Here is a 20,678-nt window from a genome sequence, read left to right as displayed (position 1 = left end):
CCAGGTTCACTCATTCTACGATTACCCTTAATTGAGGAGTTATTTAATGGTGAGATGGCGACCCCGGTCTAGAGAGCCAGGAATAACGGCCGAGAGGATTCGTCACACTGACCATGCGTCACCTCGTAATCTGCAGGCCTTCGGACAGAGCAGCAGTCGCTTGGTAGACAGAAGGCCCATTGGGGCTGTAGTTTGGTTTGGTTTAGGGGTGTTTGTAAGATTATAAGTACAGTGAAACCTCGATTCTCCGTTTTTCGAGGGACCGTGAAAATAAAACGTACAACACGGGAAAACGGAAAATCCGGGAATGAATGAAAACTATCAATTTGGCTAAATATCACAAAAATGAAATATGTATAATTATAATCTTACAAAAACTCCTAAACCAAACCAAACTACAGCCCCAGTGAGACTTTGCCTGCCAAGCGACCGCTGCTCAACCCGAAGGCCTGCAGATTACGAGGGGCGCATCGTCAGTGCGACGAATCCTCTCAGCCGATATTCCTGGCTCTGTAGATCGGGGTCGCCATCTCACCATTAGATACGGTAGCTCCACAATTGAAGGTAATCACGTAGGCTAAGTGGACCTGGAACCAGACTTATATCCAGGTAAAATTGCCTGACCTGGTCGCAATCGAACCCGGGCCCTCTGGATGAGAGCCGGGCATGTTAGACCGCGAACCGCATTAATTACCGATACGCGAGTTCAAAATCTCGATACTTTATATTCAATTTTACAGGGGAATCTTCGTCAGTTTCCCGTGAAAACTTCTTTCAGTTCAGCAACTTTGATTACGCTAGCCAAACTCTTCGAAAAATCTAACAACGCCAAGCCAAACGACAATCGACCACAAGTAGCTTTTAATTCTCTCATCTAATAAAATAAATCATATTAGATACAAAAACACCCAAAATGATGGCGAAATCCGTTCATTTCTTAATCTTTCATTGTAATTTGGTCTCCGGTATACTGTTCGTAGTCAGTTTCTGGAAATCTCGTACCGGGCAAATTAGGCCTACATCGACTTTTAAAGGTTATGTTGAACTCGAAAACATGGTTTCGAATGTAAGTATCGATTCTTAAAAGTTCTCGAATACATTATATTCAATTCTGCGCGTCACAAATCCAATCAAATTGGAAAGATAAAAGAAATATTAAAACTTCAGAAATTACGGTTATTCGTGACCTTGAGGTCATCTGGAAAGTGCGCTCGCTGCACATGTCAGTACGAGTTTGAAATGATACCAATAATTTAAAATGTAATGTGCGCAAGTAAAACGACTGCGGTTTTTGGTATTTTAACACGAAAACGTAAAATTCCCAGTCTTACATTAGTAACAGTAATAGGCAATCCCAAGACCTCCCATGGCTTTCTTTTTTTTTTTTTTAATGTAAGGTGCAACATCTGTTTTCGTCTCGCTAACATAATCATGTACGATAATATAAAAATACTGAATTTGTGTTAAGGAGCAGTTTCGATTCCTGCCTGAAAGCTCACTTAGGTCTGCAGTGCCCTGAGCAAAGTGCCGAAAACCCCTTCGGCAGTACGATCGCAAAAATGTAAATAAGAAAACATCTAACCCTGGACATAATATGGACGTTTTATAAGTGCGAACATTTGACGAAACTCGTTCCGTCTTCACGCAGAGCTGTAGAAATGCGCCGTGTCTTCTAGCAATTGCTGTGGCCACTCTCTGCCCTATGATTTTCCGAGATTCTCTAAACAATACCACCCGAATGCGATGCTAAGATGGTCCCTTATGCAAGTTCATCGCCGAACGCCAAGATCCATAAATATGCCATAGCCGTCCTTTCGTGAGATACAGTTTATTAAAAAACGATTGATCGAGGATTTAGCGTTGATGGGACTGGAATTTCTGGACGGTTGATCCGGGAAATCGTTTCTTCGAGGAACGGATAATGCGGGACTTTTACAACGTGATTTAATTACGATGCTCTCGGGACCACGTAATTTGAACGCATATTCCGGGAAAACGTACTTTCCGGGAACGGATAATCGAGGTTCCACTGTATACACATTTCATTTTTGTGATGTTTAACCAAATTGTTGATGGATCATTCGTACCCGGATTCTCCGTTTTCCCGTGTTGTAGGTTTTTTTCCATAGTCCCTCCAAAAACGGAGAATCGACATTCCACTATACATGTTTCATTCCATATTTGAACATCTTCAGCTAAAAAACATGTGTAAAAGGTACAAAAATTGGCATATGTGAAATAAAAACCACTTATGATGATGATGGTGATGATGATAATGATAAGATAAAATGTTCCTTCAGGTTGAGCTAAAACACTCGACAAATCAATGTTGAAGTTTGGGATAAAATCTGTATGTAAGGGATCCTAGAAAGTGATCTTCTTTCTTCAGAATGTTGGAGAAGTTGCTGTAGTATTCTAGTATGTACAATAGAAGTCCACTATAACGAGTACGGCATATAATGAGAACCTCGTTACAAAGACAGGTTTTGTCTGTCCCTTCAACATTCCTACATTAAACTGTGTGTTATCCTTCGGTTACAGCGAGAGCCCTATTACTGACGCGTCCGTTATTCCGAGCGATTAAGCATGCATGATTTTTTCCATTGCTGACATATATGCACCCAGCGATTATATTGCATGCGATCGATCATCTTCGGTTTCATTTCCTCACTATATCCACTAGCGAGGTCTCTCGTCGACATTCGAAGGCGATGTTGCAGTCGATTAGTAATACCCGTCAACTGCTGTTCCGTAAAGAAAAATGGAAATGAAACAGGATAATGTGTTTTCATAATAAATGCGTAAATAACATGTGCAATAGCAGTTGTTAACTCTTAAAAATTAAAGGTGACGTAAACATTCACTTAATTTTAATTCTAATTACTGCAATTAAGTAGGAATGGGATACAGCTCAGGATATGGCAGAGTGCAGCATTGATTTCAGAGGTTAGTTTTCTACTTTCTCGCATCTAATTAAATTTTGTAAAGGCTATTATCATGTAAATTTATAGCGAGAATGTTGTAATTTCTCTACCGGCGCTTGAAGTATGTTCTCATGATGCATATAGTGGGATTAAGTTAGGTTAGGTGATGCTGTTGGAATAAGAAAACTGAAGCGTTTGCCACATAATGCGACCTTCGATATAGTTTTCTCTCTAAGTGCACTTGCAAGCTCTCTCGTCAACATTCAAAGGCGATGTTGGAGTCGATTAGTAATACCCGTCAACTGTTGTTCCGTAAAGAAAATCAGAAATGAAGGAGAACATGTTTTTGTAATAAATGCATAAATAACATGGCCAATAGCAGTTGTTAACTTGTTAGAAATAATAAAACATTTAATGCAGCAAAATAGCCACACATTAGTGGAAGGTGTTATAACAGTTTAACATTTGCACCATTGGTCACATAGTCTCTGATTGATCTAGTCCTCTTGTTGCAAAATTCTAAGTGATATCGTTCACATAACTGTCCACATAATGTACACTTGCATGAGTTTGACGGTTCGTGGCATGTTGGGATTTCACAAATGACATGGTGGAATCCATATACTGCAAGTCTTGTAAACACTTGCCTCGTCTCAGAATTTGCTGCTGTCCATGTACGATTGATCATGGCCCCAGTTCCATAGAATCCCGTGGGTACTTCTTCTCTTTTCCTTATTAGTGTTCTTACTAGGTTCTCCGATGCCGTTGTGTTAGGTAGGGGGTACATTGTCCTTAAATTCTCTGAGGAAAGTTTCCTGAGCGAGAAGGTAGACATTTGGATCTTGTTTTTGCCACTGCGATTGCTCTTTTGATGTATGTTGCTTTAACTCTTTCCAGTGTTGCTAAGTTCTTTTCATTCAGGTGTGTCCCTATAATTTCAATCCCATATGTAAGTACTGGAACGATTTTCGATTTGAAGAGCGCCATTGCTGTGTCAAGATTTAGTGTTCTGGTAGCTTATTTCGTTTATCGCTCAAATTGCTTGTGTCGCTTTCTATATTGTGTGCTTAGTGAAGCACTTTGCAGATGGCTGGAGTGTTATCCCTAGATATTTGTGATAGATATTATTTTCCTTTCTAAGGTGATTCTTGTCGATTTTGGTATTTGCCCTCCTGATCTGAATACCATCATTTCCGTCTTCTCAGTGATAATTACGAACTTGTGTTCAATGCACCATTTTCCCACTTCGTCTATGGTGTTCTGCAGTTTCTTTAAACTTTTTTGAGCCAATCACAATATCATCCGCATAGGCATATGCTGCTACATCTTCACTTTGTGCAATTTCCATAATGTCCTTCGCTGCCAGGATGAACAGCAGAGGACTTAGTGGGTCCCCTTGGAGTACACCATTTGTTTGAATTATAGGTTCTGAAAGGTCTAGGCTGCCCGAGATCCTTATCTTGTTCCATTCATATATGGAGTTTGATTCTTGTCCAGACGCTGTCTCTTCCCAGAGTTTCCTCGAATTTCCTTTGTACTAATGCTCGGTCCAGGAGCTCAAAAGCTTTTGTGAAGTCTATAAAGATTGTATAGTATTTTTCCTTTCTTTCGTTGGCTTCCCCTATGTTATTTAGCAGTAGTTCCACCGCTGCGACAGTGAATTTTCCTCTCCTAAACCCGAATTGAGATTCTGGGAGGTGCTCTTCTACTGTGTTCCTTATTCTGTCTGTGATTAGTTTTGTGAATACCTTAAAGGGATTGTTTTCCAGGGCTATTCCTCTGTATTTATTTGTGTCCTTCAGGTCTCCTTTTCCTTTGAAAATTACCTTTACTATTGATTGTCCCCACTGATCTGGGATTTTGGCTGTTTCTATGCATTTATTATAAAGTTTCGTCCAAATTGGTGCCAGTAGATGAGCCGTGTCTGTAAGGTATTCATTGTATAGCATATCCGGTCCTTTTTTCTTTTTTTTTGTGGATTCAGTAATGTTTTGAACCTCAGTTGTAGTAAGTGGGGACCATGCTGCTGTCTCATACATTATATGCACTTGGTTGGTTTCCGGTGTTTCTTCTCTTCCGTCTTTGTTGAGGGTGGCTTTGAAATGTCTCGTCCATTCCTCCATCTTGATGTAGTGGGTCTGTGCCTGCTTTGGAGGGCGGACTGCTATGAATGGGTCTCTCCTGGCTTCCTAAACTATTCTTCTTATTCCTTCTTCCCTGTATGTCATTTTCTTCTCCCATGTTAGTGTTTTGTAGCATCTTCTTTTCTCGGTGTATGTCTGAAGGAGTGCATGATTCTCGATGTCCGATTTTAGTTGGTGTATAGCTTGAAGCACCTCTGTCCTTAATAGGAAGCACTCTTGATCGGACCATGCTTTTGCTCTTCACACTTTCCTGGGGCTGGCTGCTTGTGTTAAGAGTCTCTCCAGTTCATGCACTGCTTCCTCTACATTTGAGTTGTCGATTAGTGTTTTGATTTGTTCCATCTGTTCTTGCCATTCTTCCACTTCTCTAACATCCAATCTCCTTGAGAGTGGTCTCCTTTCTTGTTTTTTCTTTGCCTTCCATTCACTTTGTATGTCGATGCTCATTGGAATGCGTTTTCTTATTGGTGTGTGGTACGTGCTCCAGAGTGGATTGATATCCCCTTTTATTTCTCCTCTTATGAGGGCAATGTCTATAGTACTTTTGCCGTTGCAGCAAATATATGTAGGGACATTGGTGTCGTTTGGCAGGTTGAAACCTTCTTCTAGCAGTGATTCTATTGCTAATTTTGTTTTGTGATTTGGTATGTCCAACCGACAATTTAAATCCCCTGCAATAACTAGAGGGATGTCTTTCTTGCGCTGTGTTATTTGTTGGCCCAATTCGTCTATTATATCTAAAGCCGTTGCATTTGGCTGAAAGTAGGTTGCTAATATTGTGATGTATTTTGTCTCTATTAGAATGGAGTGGTTCTGCTCTGATGTTAATACAATTGGTGTTATCCACGGTTTAAGGAGGACTGTTATTCCTTCTTGGGGTCTTACTCTTTCTCCTTGTTTCGCTAGCAGGTGTATGCTATAGTATTCCGGGTGCTGCCAATGGTCTGTGAGAAAGGTTTCCGTGAATATAGCTGCGTCATATCCTTCAAGAAAGTCTGGTGGTGCTATGCATGCTGCGCTCTTTAATCCTTCTACGTTCCATAACATTATTTTCATGCTTCTTCTCCCATTGATTTCTCCAAGTCTTGTAATTTCCGAGAGCTTCTGAGTTGTTTTATTCAAGTGATGTCCCTGTGTCCCTTTGAAAAGACCGAATAAAACGGTAGCGTCTGTTACTCCTGTTGGCCAGAATTCCCTCTTGTTTGCAATTTCAAGGAAGTTGAAAGGTATTGAAAGGTGGATTGTTGCTGTCTTTCTGGGCATCTGTGCCTTTTGTGGGTTTGTCTTGTCCATTTTTCCTCTTCTTCTTCATCCGTTGTCTGATTATGTTCTTGGTTTTGATGCGATACTTCTGCATACGGCTGTTGTTTTTGCTCCCAGTTGGAGTGGTTTCCCCTTCCACTACTCTCCTCCGTGAGGCGGTTGATTCTCTCTTGTGCGATGTCGTTCTTATTTCTTCTTACAAATTCCCTTGGTACAGGGTTCTGCTACTTTGTAGCTGCCATTTTCCTCTTTAATCGTATTTTTTATATTGTGTGTGATGTCTTCTATCATTGCTCTCATTTTATTGTTGATTTTTTCAGTAATTTTGTATTCTAGTGTCCGATGTAGCTCGGGGTTCAGATCATTTGCCGTTTCTCCGGTAGGTGGCAGTGTGTGTTGGGTGCCTCTTGTTAACTCTTGTTCTCAGTCGCTAGATGGCGCCACCTGTCCTGCTACACAGCTGTCGTTCTCTTGTAAGCTCTCTCTTTGTGTTCCCTTAACCTCCATTGAAGGCATGTTTTCATCATCATCTTTTGATTTTTTGGGCCTTTTTCTGCACAGTGAAGTAATTTTTCAGTACACTCACCGCTTTTAGGATTTCCTCCTTTTCTTTCTTCATATAACCTCCTGTTTCCGCGATATCTGTTAGGTATTGTAGAGCATCTTCTACACGAGCTTCCATGTCGTCCGCCAACTTATCCAGAAATAAAGGCTAGGTAAACGATCGCTTAATTTTAATACTCGACACTGAAATTAAGTAAGAATGCGATACACCTCAAGATTTGACAGAGCGCATCGCTGATTTCTGAGGTTAGATCATATTTTCTCACATCAGGTTAAATTTCGGCAAGGCTATTCCCATCTAAATTTACAGCGAGAAGGTTATCACTTTTCTACTGATGCTTGATAGTATGTTTTAAGTTAGGTTAGGTGGCTGTTTGAATAACAAAACAAGCATTTGCCTCAAAATGCGACTTTTGTAACGTTTTCCCCCTATGTGCAGTTGCGAGGTCTCTCGTCGACATTCGAAGACGATCAGATCAAAAATTAGATGGATGGCTTTTCCGGCGTTTGCTCTATTAACCAGCGTTTCGTCTTAGACCTGACACTAGACTCTTCAGAGTGGGATGTGTCAGACCCTCTGAAGAGTCTAGTGTCAGGCCTAAGACGAAACGCTGGTTAATAGAGCAAACGCCGGAAAAGCCATCCATCTAATTTTTGATCTGATTTTTGATATGCTCTATTGGTGGAAAAGAATCTAATTCCCTCCATGGGAACTTAGAATTTCCATTCGAAGACGATGTCGGAGTCGATTAGTAATACCCGTCAACTCCTGTTCCGTAACGAAAATTAGAAATGAAAGAAGAGAACGTGTTTTCATAACAAATACATGAATAACGTGATCGTTATGGCTAGTGCATACCGTAGAGGCCACTGCGTAGGCCACTTGGAGCCACCGGCAGTGCCTGCACCATGAGAGACTGTCCCACTTTCAAAAATTGATGCCTGCCTGGCCATCAGGTGATAAAGATGTTGATTCCCATGGGGAACCCGAAATATTTGTTCCGTATGAGCAAATCCATAACGCCACGCAGTGGCCTCCACGGTATGCACTAGCCATGCATCTTGGTGGGTGTGCTGTTTGCCGACTGATGGGCCCAACTTGGCACACTGGGGCGAAGCGCTGGCAGCCGGGAGTGGGTTGGCCTCAAAATTTATCATGTCCAATAACGGACCAACTATGTTGGTATTATAAATTTACTCATTTGGAACAGATATTTCGGGTTCCCTATGGAAATCATCCTCTTTATCAGCAGTTGTTAACTCGTTGGAAATAAAGGCTACGTAAACGATCGCTTTATTTTGATACTATACACTGAAATTAAGTAAGTACGATACACCTCAAGATATGGCAGAGTGCATCATTGATTTCAGAGGTTAGTTTATATTTTCTTGGATCTAATTAAATTTCGGAGAGGCTATGGCCATGTAAATTTATAACGAGAATGTTATCATTTCTCTTCTGGCCCTTGGAATGTGTTTTCACGATACGTGATGCTGTTTGAATAAGAAATCAAACGTTTGCCACAAAATGCGATCGGTTATCTTTGGTATTGTATCGTTTTCTCGCTGTGTACACTTGCGAGCTGTCTCCTTGACATTCAAAAGCGACATCGGAGTCAATTAGTAATGCCTGTCGCATACGTGCTAACCCTTCCGATTTTCCGATTTATTTTTACTTCTTCCTATTTTTTATCAATATAACCTCCAGTATGGTCAATACTCTTCCTCTAGGATAAATTATTGTGTGCTTGTGTAATTTACGCAACCTCATTTTCAACCGTATTTATTTGATGCTTTATTTGGTGAGTGTATCGTTTGGTGCCTGCGCGTCGTGTTTCCCGCTCACTACAGCAGCGTACGTTTTAAAGCTGGGAATTCGGGATGGCAATCGTCCTACAGGTGAGATGCTAGGGCGCGCTAGCGACTCCGTTAATCAGGGTGAAAGATTGAGTTCTTATTGTATGGTTCGCGCGCTGTGCATAATTTCGTTGGAGTTGTAGACCACGTGATTTTCTTGCGGTTCTTTGCTTTTCCCTCTGTCGAAGTTAATAATGTATGAGATATATTGATCTGTTTTGTATGTGGTAGTTACGGGTATTTCAATGCATTTGTGTACATTCTTGGTTTATAATTTTAATGACTTGAAGGTATTTCAGAGAGTTGTGTCGGTGACAGTTTCTGGTATTTTCTCTTCACATTATTTTCACAAAACATAACAAACATTATCTGCAAGTGTTCAGATATACCTATAAAATTGAATTTTCGTTGATGTTGTCTAATAAAGAAAACCAATGCATTTTGTTCTGCATTTGTTACATTTTGTTGTAACCACTTTTATCTTTCTTAGTGTAAGATTTTAAATTTAATGGTCAATTCGCCTTGTAACTATAGGTATGTATGCCTTTTATGCTGTACTTTTTTCATCGAGACCGTGGTGCAATGTACTTGATGAAATCCAAGAATTAAAAAATCTTCCTATTTTTTTTTTTTTCTAAACGTTGGCAGGTATGCTGTCGACTGCTGTTCTCTAAAAGAAAATTCAAATTCGAAGAGGATAACACGTTTTCTTAATAAATGCATAAGTAACGTGGCTGATAGCAGTTGTTAATTCATTAGAAATGAAGGCTGAAATAAATGATCGCTTAATTTTAAACATTATATACTAGAATTAAGTAAGAATGTAATACACCTCAAGATATGGCAGAGTACATCACTGATTCAGAGCATAGTTTATATTTTCTCCCGTCTAGTTAAATTCCGGAAGGGCTGTTCCCCTGTAATTTTGTAGTGAGGAGGTTATCATTTCTCTAAGTGTGCTTGAAATATGTTTTCATTATACATATACGGTTAGGTTAGGTGACGCTGTTTGAAGAAGAAACCTTGAACGTTTGCCACAGAGGCCTCTGGAATGATATAATTTTTTTCAGAATGAAATTAAACATACACTTTCACATAGTATCGGATTTTGAAAAATAACAATCTAGCAAGTCGTAGTGTGGATGTCATCCGCGAAAATGCAAGTTTTGGACAAAGTTATTGCCGTTTCATACCGATTTTCATGTGCATGGGATTTTTCATGACTTTCACAAAAAATCGACGCTTCATTATAGTGAGTAAATTTTTGGCCGTTATGAATTCTCACCATAACGGACTTCTACTGTACTTTAAATATCTTGTAGGTAAGGATAGACTTAAAATTTAAAACATGATGACCAGAGGGGGTACTCCTTAATAACCGAAGTTGAGTTTGAGAGAGAGAGAGAGAGGGGGGGGGGGGTACACACACACAATATATGATGTAAGGGAAGCAAACTTAGCGGGACCGACCGGGAAACTCCCTTTCAACACCTTAAAACTTTACATCAAGATTTAACCTCAACTTTGGTTATTAAGGAGATTCTCCCCGGTCTTTGTATTTTAAATTTAAAGTCTATCCTCGTCTACAAGATAAATATACATACTAGAAGACTATAGCAACTTCTCCAGCATTTTGAAGAAAGATCTCTTTCTAGGATTCCTTACATACAGATTTTATCACAATCTTGAACATTGACTTGTTGAGTGTTTTAGCTTAACATGAAGGAACTTTTATACATCATTATCAATACATCATCATATGTGGTTTTTATTTCATATATGCCAATTTTTGTACCTTTACACACGTTTTTTAGCTGAAGATGTTCCAAATCAGGAATGAAACCTGTACTTATTTAACCATTTGACTAGATTTTAAGTTTGAATATGTTTTATGATTACATAGAGTAGCAGTAAAAGAACAAATAAGTATTGGAAGTTGGGATTCTTCCTTCAACCTAACCCTAGTTCAGTTGATGACAATACAGGACAAAAATGAGATTTATAAGTTGTTACTCGAAACAGGTTGAGGATTTTCATTTTTTAAATATTATTCTTTGTTTAATAATGTGTACATTTTTTACAGATATGTGTTTTAATTAGTGTTTTTGACAGACTGAAAATCTTTAAGGTTGCATTAAAAATACTTCATAAAATTACTTTTAAGTGTTCAGCTGTGTGGAATTTGTCTCCAATTCTATGATCACTCTGAAAACCAATTAGCTTGAGTTGAAATCTAGCTGGGGCTTGGTCAACGTCAACAAAAAGGAGAGTAGCAAGTATGTTTAATTCGTAATCCATTCAATCCAGATCACTGAATTGCCGTTCAGAAGTAATTTGCAACACTGCAACATATGCATCAAACTGTACATCACCCTCATCTTATCCACATCATGTCGCAGTTAATATAAGGTTCAGAAAAAAATGCACAGTTCATTTGTGAAATTTGCTGTTCCCACAGTAATAATTTTACTTTAAATGCTACAGCACTGTCATAAACATTGGTAAGAAGTATATTTCTCCCTTGCAAAGACGTGTTCAGAGCTTTTAAACGATTAATTAAATCAGCTAGTATAGCAAGATCATGTATCCACTTTGGATTGTCCAGCTCCTTTACAGATTTTCCATTCATTTGCATGAAGGAATTTATTTCTTGTTGGAGGCAAGAAGGAAGCATTGCAACATTGTACCACGGCTATTATTTTGGTCCTTTCAACCAAACGCTACTGATTTGCATTTAGGAAAGTCGCCCAGGTGGCAGTCCCTGTTTTGTTTTCCTAGCCTTTTCTTGATTGATTTCAATGAAATTGGAAATTTAAGTTATTCCAATCCCTAACTCCCCTTCCTATTAAAGTTAAAGGCAAAGAAATTAGCCTACAGGACCTAGTATACTCGAAATAGGAACAAGTTATTTAATATGTCCTTAAAAGGAGCAGACATAAAGCTGAAAATTACAGGCCAGTAAGTTTGACATGCATTGTATGTAAGCTTTGGGAAGGCATTCTTTCTGATTATATTAGACATGTTTGTGAAATTAATAACTGGTTCGATAGAAGGCAGTTCGGTTTTAGGAAAGGTTATTCCACTGAAGCTCAACTTGTAGGATTCCAGCAAGATATAGCAGATATCATGGATTCTGGAGGTCAAATGGACTGTATCGCGATTGACCTGTCTAAAGCATTTTATAGGGTGGATCATGGGAGACTACTGGCAAAAATGAGTGCAATTGGACTAGACAAAAGAGTGACTGAATGGGTTGCTATATTTCTAGAAAATAGATCTCAGAGAATTAGAGTAGGTGAAGCTTTATCTGACCCTGTAATAATTAAGAGGGGAATTCCTCAAGGCAGTATTATCGGACCTTTATGTTTTCTTATATATATAAATGATATGAGTAAAGGAGTGGAATCGGAGGTAAGGCTTTTTGCGGATGATGTTATTCTGTATAGAGTAATAAATAATTTACAAGATTCTGAGCAACTGCAACGTGACCTCGATAATGTTGTGAGATGGACAGCAGGCAATGGTATGTTGATAAATGGGGTTAAAAGTCAGGTTGTGAGTTTCACAAATAGAAAAAGTCCTCTCAGTTTTAATTACTGCGTTGATGGGGTGAAAGTTCCTTTTGGGGATCATTGTAAGTATCTAGGTGTTAATATAAGGAAAGACCTTCATTGGGGTAATCACATAAATGGGATTGTAAATAAAGGGTACAGATCTCTGCACATGGTTATGAGGGTGTTTAGGGGATGTAAAGGAGAGGGCATATAAGTCTCCGGTAAGACCCCAACTAGAGTATGGTTCCAGTGTATGGGACCCTCACCAGGATTACGTGATTCAAGAATTGGAAAAAATCCAAAGAAAAGCAGCTCGATTTGTTCTGGGTGATTTCCGACAAAAGAGTAGCGTTACAAAAATGTTGCAAAGTTTGGGTTGGGAAGAATGGAGAGAAAGAAGAAGAGCTGCTCGACTAAGTGGTATTTTCCGAGCTGTCAGCAGAGAAATGGCGTGGAATGACATTAGTAGACGAATATGTTTGAGTGGCGTTTATAAAAGTAGGAAAGATCACAATGTGAAGATAAAGTTCGAATTCAAGAGGACAAACTCGGGCAAATATTCATTTATAAGAAGGGGAGTTAGGGATTGGAATAACTTACCAAGGGAGACGTTCAATAAATTTCCAATTTCTTTGAAATCATTTAGGAAAAGGCTAGGAAAACAACAGATAAGGAATCTGCCACCTGGGCAACTGCCCTAAATGCAGATCAGTATTGATTGATTGATTCCATATTTTGTAATCTAGTACTAGCTGTTGCTACGTAGCATCCAATGGCCTGATCAGCGGATCGGCGATGGTCAGTGGAACGGAACCTAGCTGTTGGGGCTACTGGTTTTGAAAGGAGATAAGCCATTCAGCAGCCTTGAAGGTGACTTTCCATAGTTTCCCACTTCCACAGAGTATAGATTCAGCGTATTGTTCAGTCACCTAGAACTTACGTCATGAAAATGCTATAACTGACTGATTCTAAGGCTAACACGAAACACTGCTTGCTTGTTATACAGTACTTTCCAACAGAGACAGATGTTATCTCCCAACTCCAGCAGCGTGTATGTCATACCTGTGCCTCAATCTGGATGTCACAAAGGTCTCGCAAACACGCTGCATTGCCACAACGGGGACGAGCTTGAACTTGCCCTACTTCAAATACTCATTATAATTGGCTGTTTTCAAATCTCAACAGAGCAAATCCTATATACAAGAAACTGGACGCTACATAAGCAGAGGTGCCAACTATTACGGATTGTCCGTAATGATTACGGATTTCACTTCGTGATTACGGCATTGCAGTCGAAGGGGAAATTATTACGGAAAAGAACATTGTCACGATAAAAATGAATTTCTATGAAAAAATTGGAAGAAGTAAAAAATGTTCAATGCCTTAGAGCATTACTGGTCAACCCTCCTTATTTCAATGTTTGTAAGTTGGCAACTAAACATATTTGGCAGTTATTTGGTCGTCACTTCCTTTTGTTTTCCGCGAGCGTTGTGAAATCACGGCCAGTTACATAGATACACACTGCTCTCTTGGCTAGAATGACGCATACAGTCGACTATGAGGTAGGCTCTACTCCTTGCTACTCGTTACTCCTTGCTCTGCTGCAGTTCTCCAGTGCGTGCATTCGATACGTAGAACGAGTGGTATATTTAGCGTATTTCAGTTCTAATTATCCTAGTCGTTGATTCAAAAAGAGGTGATTGGTTTTGTAAAATGAAGCAGAGCAATTGTCAAATTGCATCTTCTTCTAAGAAGACAGCACTGTTACAGAAATATCGAGGCGGTTACACAAAGGAATGGCCATGCCTATTTGCTTCACGTAAACCATGTGTTCTGCAGTGTGTGTTCGTATGATCCTGTGGTTCACGGTGGACGTGATGATTGCAGACGACACAGAGTCCAAGAAACATCACACATACGGTGAATCAAAATTACGAAACCAGTCTGTTTCATCGTTCTTCGTAAAAGGTAATGAAACTGCGGTGACGAATGCCGAATTGCTGTTCACATCATTTCTTTTGGAGCATAATAATCCGTTATCAGTTTCAGATCATGGTGGAAATTTGTTTAGATCAATGTTCCCAGACTAAAATATCTCAGAAATATGGTTGTGCAAGAACTAAAACCTCTGCTTTAGTTCAATACAGGCATCTGAGGCAAAAAAGGAAATAAGTGAACTTTTGCAAATAACACCTTTTTCTTTGGCTACTGATGGTAGTACTGATTCAAATGCAGTTAAACTTTATCCTATAATTGTCTTTCTTTAATGCTCAGAGAGGGCAAATATCAACTCTTCTATTGTCATTGTTAGAGAGTACCGACAATACAGGTTAGGGAATTTTCTCTGTTACGAATAGTGAATTGTCTTCTTTAGCCATTCCATGGGAAAATTGCATTTCTTTTTTATCTGACAATTCATAGGCACTACACAATTATAGGGGCAAATAAAGGTATTGCCGAATTTGTGAAGGATAGGCATTCTTCCGTTTATGTCCCAGGTTGATCATGTCATCTCATACACATCTGTGCGCAAAAAGCAACAGCCCAATTACCAGTCAATGTGGAGAACTTTTTGGTTCAGTTATATTACTATCTTGATAAGAGTTCTAAAAGGCAAAACACGTTGAAGGTTTATCAGGCTGTTTGTGGCACAGAGGATCACAAAATTTTGAAATATGTTAGTACCCATTAGCTCTCACTTCTTCAGTCTACTGATAGTTCTTGAGCAGTGGGAAGCTTTGACACTCATATTTTGTAGTGAGACCCACCATAAAAATGCGACCACCCAGCAGTTTGAAACTGTGAAGTCTTTCATATAAGACTCACACACAAAACTGTTTTGCTACTTTCTTCAGAGTACACTTCCTGTTTTTAACTCAGTGAATATATCTCTGCAACAAGATGCTCCAGCCATACATCTTAGGAGGAAACTTACTGGTCTTTTAACTGACCAATTGGTCAGATTTGTTCAGCCATGTTCTATTCAGTCAGAATCTACCTCCCTTTTGAGTGTTGAATTCAAGAGGAGGAAATACCAGAAAGCCAATGAGGACTTGGTAATTGGAGCGAAAGCTAGGGCATACTCGAAAGATAATGACTGTGATGAAGAGATGTTTTATAATTCTGTAAGAGAGTTTTATATGGCAGCTTGCAGTCACATTATCAGGAAATTTCCCCTGGATGATGAATTCCTTCATCATGCCGAAGTTGTAGACATCTCTCTCAGAATGAAGGTTTCCTATCCATCTCTTGAATACTTTGAAGATTCCCAACTTTGGTCAAAGAAAGTGAACATGACAAACTTCAAGAGGAATTTGCAGCTTACCAGTGTGATACTTTCCCGGAATATATTGTATATGCACCGAACATTGATGTGAATTGGGGCAACATTGCAGAGCTTAAAAATGAAGGTAAAGGTAAGGGTTATTCTGCCCGAAGGCAGGTCCGAACCTCCGCAAAGGTGTTCCTGAGCCGGAGTTTACGTGCGGTAGGGTGGCCAGTTCTTTTCCGCTCCTCCGTTCCCTTACCCCCCACCAACAGCGCGTAGCAACCCATCCAACTCCTGACCACGCCCAATGTTGCTTAACTTTGGAGATCTCACGGGATCCGGTGTTTCAACACGGCTACGGCCGTTGGTTTAAAAAAAAATGAAAGTGGACAAATTAAGTATAAAACCTTAAGTAATGTTGTATTTGCAGTACTAAGTGTACCTCATAGTAACTCTCCCACAGAAAGAGTTTTCAGTGTTGTTAGGAAAAATCAGACAGAATTCAGGCCTACATTAAGTACATCCACACTGGAATCACTTGTATGTTCTGAAGACAAAAATGTCATCTCAGGGGGAAGTATGTTTCAAGAAAACCTACACTAAAAAGCAGCTGCTGGGTGCGTAACAAGCTACAAAGAATTTTTTATCGCAGAACTAACAGGTAGCGAGCAAATTTTATTGTGTAATATGATATACTTTGAATACATTGCTGTAGGAAAGGGGAAACGGGGTGCTTTGGATTTGACTCGTAAATGTTTACAACGGGAGCGGGGTGCACGAGTTAAAAATGGTTTTACCGATAGCCCCCTTCAAAGGTTGGCACCTCTGCATAAGCAAAAGCTATTTTTAGGTGGAATGCCTTATCCAAAACTGGACTTTGACCCGACAGTCATTACCCACACCTAAGCCAGAAGATTAGAGTAGGGGAAATTCTGGTCGATGATTCAGAATTAACCAATCATTGCACTGAATGAATGAATCATGATTAAGTGCAATGCCACTGAACTGCCCCCCCCCCCCCCAATGATCTTCGGGGGGGGGGCAGAGTGTCAAGTCCTCTTAAAATGTTCAGTTTGGTAGTCTTCAGAGGTTGCTAAGGCGTTAAATCTGGAGAAGGTGGTAGGTGGTTTTATATCAAGAAATGAGAAAAAAGCGGGCATTCCTTCAGAGAACTAAATTTCCCAATAAAGACTGTTCAGGCGGTACATCTGGTGTTGCAGCTTTTCAGATTTCACATCATGAAATGCATAATACAGTATACAGTAATATGACATATATTTAGAAAATGTATTTATGAAGCAAGTTGTAATATTTTTACTTGTGATTACTTTTTGTAGTTTTGTACATAAAAATTCCTTCAAAATATTTATTTATGAACATTTCTATTTTTCTGTTTATTTGTGAATATTATTTAAAACTCCATACATAAGACTCGTTCAAAAATGTATTTGAGAAACACTCTATTATTATTCTGTTTTTCTGTTTGTTTGTTTGTTTGTGAATATTGTTATTATATAGGAATGTTTGCACTAATAGTTAATCCCCATTTCACATGCCTGTATTTATGTTAATCGAGGGCCCCGCGCCCCCAATAATTACCTGAAGTTGGCACGCCTGATTCAGTGTAAGAAATAAATAGACTTGTTTGTGAATCGAAACATGGCAGCCCAAGCAGTCGCTGCTTGTTCTCCCTTGGATTCATTTCGATTCAAATTACCATACTGGGTATCCACCATTTTTTAATCAATGTTAACTAGTCAATCACTACTGATCTTTATTTAGGGCAGCCGCCCAGGTGGATATGTTCAACTGTGTCCAACTTTCAAAATTTTGTAGTTTCCTACTAGTACCTAATTCTGTCACCATACTTCTACAGTGCAGTAGTATGCTACTTTGTCTCATCTAATCATCTAATCAGTCCTATGGTATTGTTTACAGGTGGTGCCAATCCATCAGGGGCTGGTGGCTCAAGGACTAGCAGAATGGTGGGAACCATCCGAATCATAGAAATGAATAAGGGTCCAGGTTGTATGCTAGTCGGAAGAAGTGAACTGCTCAAAAGACTATGGTGTAGCATTGCTGGGGTATCGTTTTTTGACCCTTGGCTCATTAAAGCCTTTTTTTGTCATTTAGAGGTGTTTGTGATAAGGGCCTGCATTTTTTAATACATTGTGTTCTTTGCTGAAAAAAGAAATCATTTCACATCCATTATTTTGTTGCAGAGCAGTATGAAAGTACCTTTGTCTCCCTGTTAGAGAATTTGAAATGTAAAAGAAACTCTTTACTTGAGCACATTTAATTTCAATACCAACTGTTTTTTTCTTTCCATCCCTAAGAGATTAAACTTGGAGGGATGAGTTAACTTTTTATATTATGTTAAGTATTTTATTCCTGGTATAATTGCAGTGAAACTGTTAAGTGAATACTTAGTATTTAATTTTCAATAATTTTTATTAAGAAATGTACTATATTGACAGTATAATAGGCAGTATTTTTACCTCTCCTTTATCTTCTTATAATTTGGACATATTTGGTCCTGTTGCTTACTTTTAATGCTACTTCTAGGTTTGTTCCTTCCTAAGGAAAGTGATGATCCAGAGCTAGCTTCTCATAAAACAAAGTGAAATTCCTTGTTATATAAAACTTGTGCATTAGTCACTAGTTACTAAACCCTAAAACATATGCAGTGATTTCAGGAAGAATCCTCTCCAAAATAATTAACTCCTCAACAAGTATGTCAGGAGGAAAAGTACTGCAAATTAAGCTGAAACATGAAAGTCTTGAACTTTCACAACTTAATAAGTAATGGCTAGTCTTTAAAAGTAACTTTCGTTCATCTGATCAGAAAACTTGTAGAAAATCTACTAAATGTTAAAAATTCTTTAGGCATAGTAGATACCTTTGTTAAGTTTGGATGTTGTGTGTGTAACAAAGAACATTGTGAAATTTGTATTAAGGTTTCTTATTATTGATACTTGTAATAATGGGTCTTGACTGTAATTTTATACATTTTTTCCCTATCTGTTTATTATTAATCTTGCCTTGTGATGTCTCTTTTGGTGTTTCAACTAATGGAGATTTTCTGAACTTTTTTCTTTAATTATAAATGAATGCAAATAACATGACATATGGTATGAGATACATGTATATTTAAGAGTCCTACTTTTATTATAAGATTCTTTTTTGTTCTTGGCAGTAATCAGGAATTTAGAGAGCTGAGCTGCTGATTTTAATTGAACTGTTTGGCTTTGCCAGCCAAATAAATATGGTGCCTGTGACCACTTTCAATTTGTTGATTGATAGATTTTAAGAACTGATCAGGTATTTTGATACTATTGCAGTTAATATGCTAGTGGAATTTACTTTGATAAAATGTGTACTTGCCATCTAAAATTACTGTAAAACTTTTTTAAAAAGATAGATAAAGCATTTAAGTAACTTGTTTTATACTGTTGTAGAATTCCTGTGGATGCTTTGATGGTATCTTTTGTGGACCTTGCGTATATATTCTTATACTCTGTAAACAAAAGGGTTTTCAGGTCTAGAATTTATTGATCATGAAATTGCATATGAAATTATTGAGATTCCCATATACATTTTCTTAGATTTTTGAATAAGTGACCATTTGAGTTGTACATGCTATATACAAAGCTACATGTTGAGAGATGAAAACTGTATATATTACCAGATGAGTGGTTGGGAACTTGTATTGGAATAAAGTAGAATTCATTTGTTTGCTTGTTTGGAGAAACTATGTATAGAATAGCTTTTTTTTTTTTTTTCCTTTCCTTGTAAGGGGACAAACACATATTGTATTATGTCCTTTGTATATATACATATTTAATGAAATTAATTTAAAAATTCCGATAAATGAAAATTCAAAATTATTTTTAAAAATCAGTATTGGTTTATTTGAAGATCCTTGTGAATTGTATCAAACAAATTTTTCCCTCAGTTTTTAGGATAATATACCTCTGATTATCTGGAATGATATTTATACAAGTGGGTGTCTTATAGATTAGTTCCTAAAGAAATTCTTTGGCACTCTAATACTTCAAAATACTTCAGAAAATGTCCAGGTTTCAAATTACAGTATACTTAGGATATATTGATCTCTTGCTAGAAAAGCAGAACTGCTGGTCGGCGTTTATTGTTGTTTAAGTGGAACGTACGTGATCCAAACGTACAGGCATTACAACTGTTGTTTCTACCCTTTTTAACTGGTTTCTTAAATCAGACTTGTTTTATTTTATGTTCCTCATTGATGTTCCATTATTTGTTTGATTGTGTGTGTGTGTATTTAATTTGTTTATCTTTATAGAGGGAATATGTTGTTCTTCCGAAAGTGTTTCAATTTCAGTTAAATGTTTGCAAGGAAATTTTATTACCTACCAAATACTGTAAAATTGTGAAACTGTAAGGCATTTTTATGGAAATAAATTTGGTTCAATTGTTAAATATTGTTTATTAAATATATAATATAATTATGATAAAAATAAAATACTCCCCCCACATTGGACACCATTTGTAATATGGAGGGTATGGGGAAATATAATGGTATCCCCCATTGGATATGAATGGAGATATTCGGTTTGGATGGTTTAAAAAAGTATTTCATACAAAAGTTATTGAAATTTAATGAATAATGCACCTGGTATTTACTGTTCACAGAATGAAGCACACAAACCAACCAGCATAGATCAGGGTTACCGTTGTCTTTCCCCATACCTTTCTTGTTATGCAGATGTGTCTCAAAGTTCCCCATGTGTTTTGCAGCTAAAATAGTTCTGCATTTCCCAATAATTGCACAAAATAAATTATGTATAGGATTCAGTATGGAGATCTTCCAGCTTTTAATCTCTATATATAAAATCATATGTCCTGACTGACGACTGACTGATTCATCATCGCCGAGCCAAAATAACTGGACATAAAGTAATGAAATTTTGGGGATACATTTATACTAGAGTGTAGGTGCTCAGCAAGGGATATTTTTTGGATATTCCTTCACTGAGGGGGTGAAAAGGGGGTAAGATGTTACAGATATCCATATCTCAAAAACTTAGCAGTTTACAAACATCTTTTGTTTTTGGAAAATCCACTT

At 38.1% G+C, this 20,678-nt stretch overlaps 1 protein-coding gene across 4 annotated transcripts in view; it reads left to right on the top strand.

Moving 5' to 3' along the window:
- Positions 1–20,032, top strand: part of spoon (spoonbill) — a 357,164-nt gene extending 337,132 nt beyond the window's left edge. For all 4 annotated transcript variants that reach the window (XM_067142006.2, XM_067142007.2, XM_067142004.2 and 1 more), the window contains exon 8: positions 17,513–20,032. In XM_067142006.2, the coding sequence (XP_066998107.2) occupies positions 17,513–17,581 (69 nt within the window). In that variant the 3' untranslated portion in view covers positions 17,582–20,032. The remainder of the gene's footprint in view (positions 1–17,512) is intronic.
- The last annotated feature ends 646 nt before the right edge of the window (positions 20,033–20,678 follow it).

This window comes from Anabrus simplex, chromosome 2 (genome assembly GCF_040414725.1).
Source record: "Anabrus simplex isolate iqAnaSimp1 chromosome 2, ASM4041472v1, whole genome shotgun sequence".
NCBI classification, from domain to species: domain Eukaryota; kingdom Metazoa; phylum Arthropoda; class Insecta; order Orthoptera; family Tettigoniidae; genus Anabrus; species Anabrus simplex.
The sequence above is the reverse complement of the archived record's forward strand: the minus strand, read 5'-3'. Positions and strand labels throughout refer to the sequence as shown.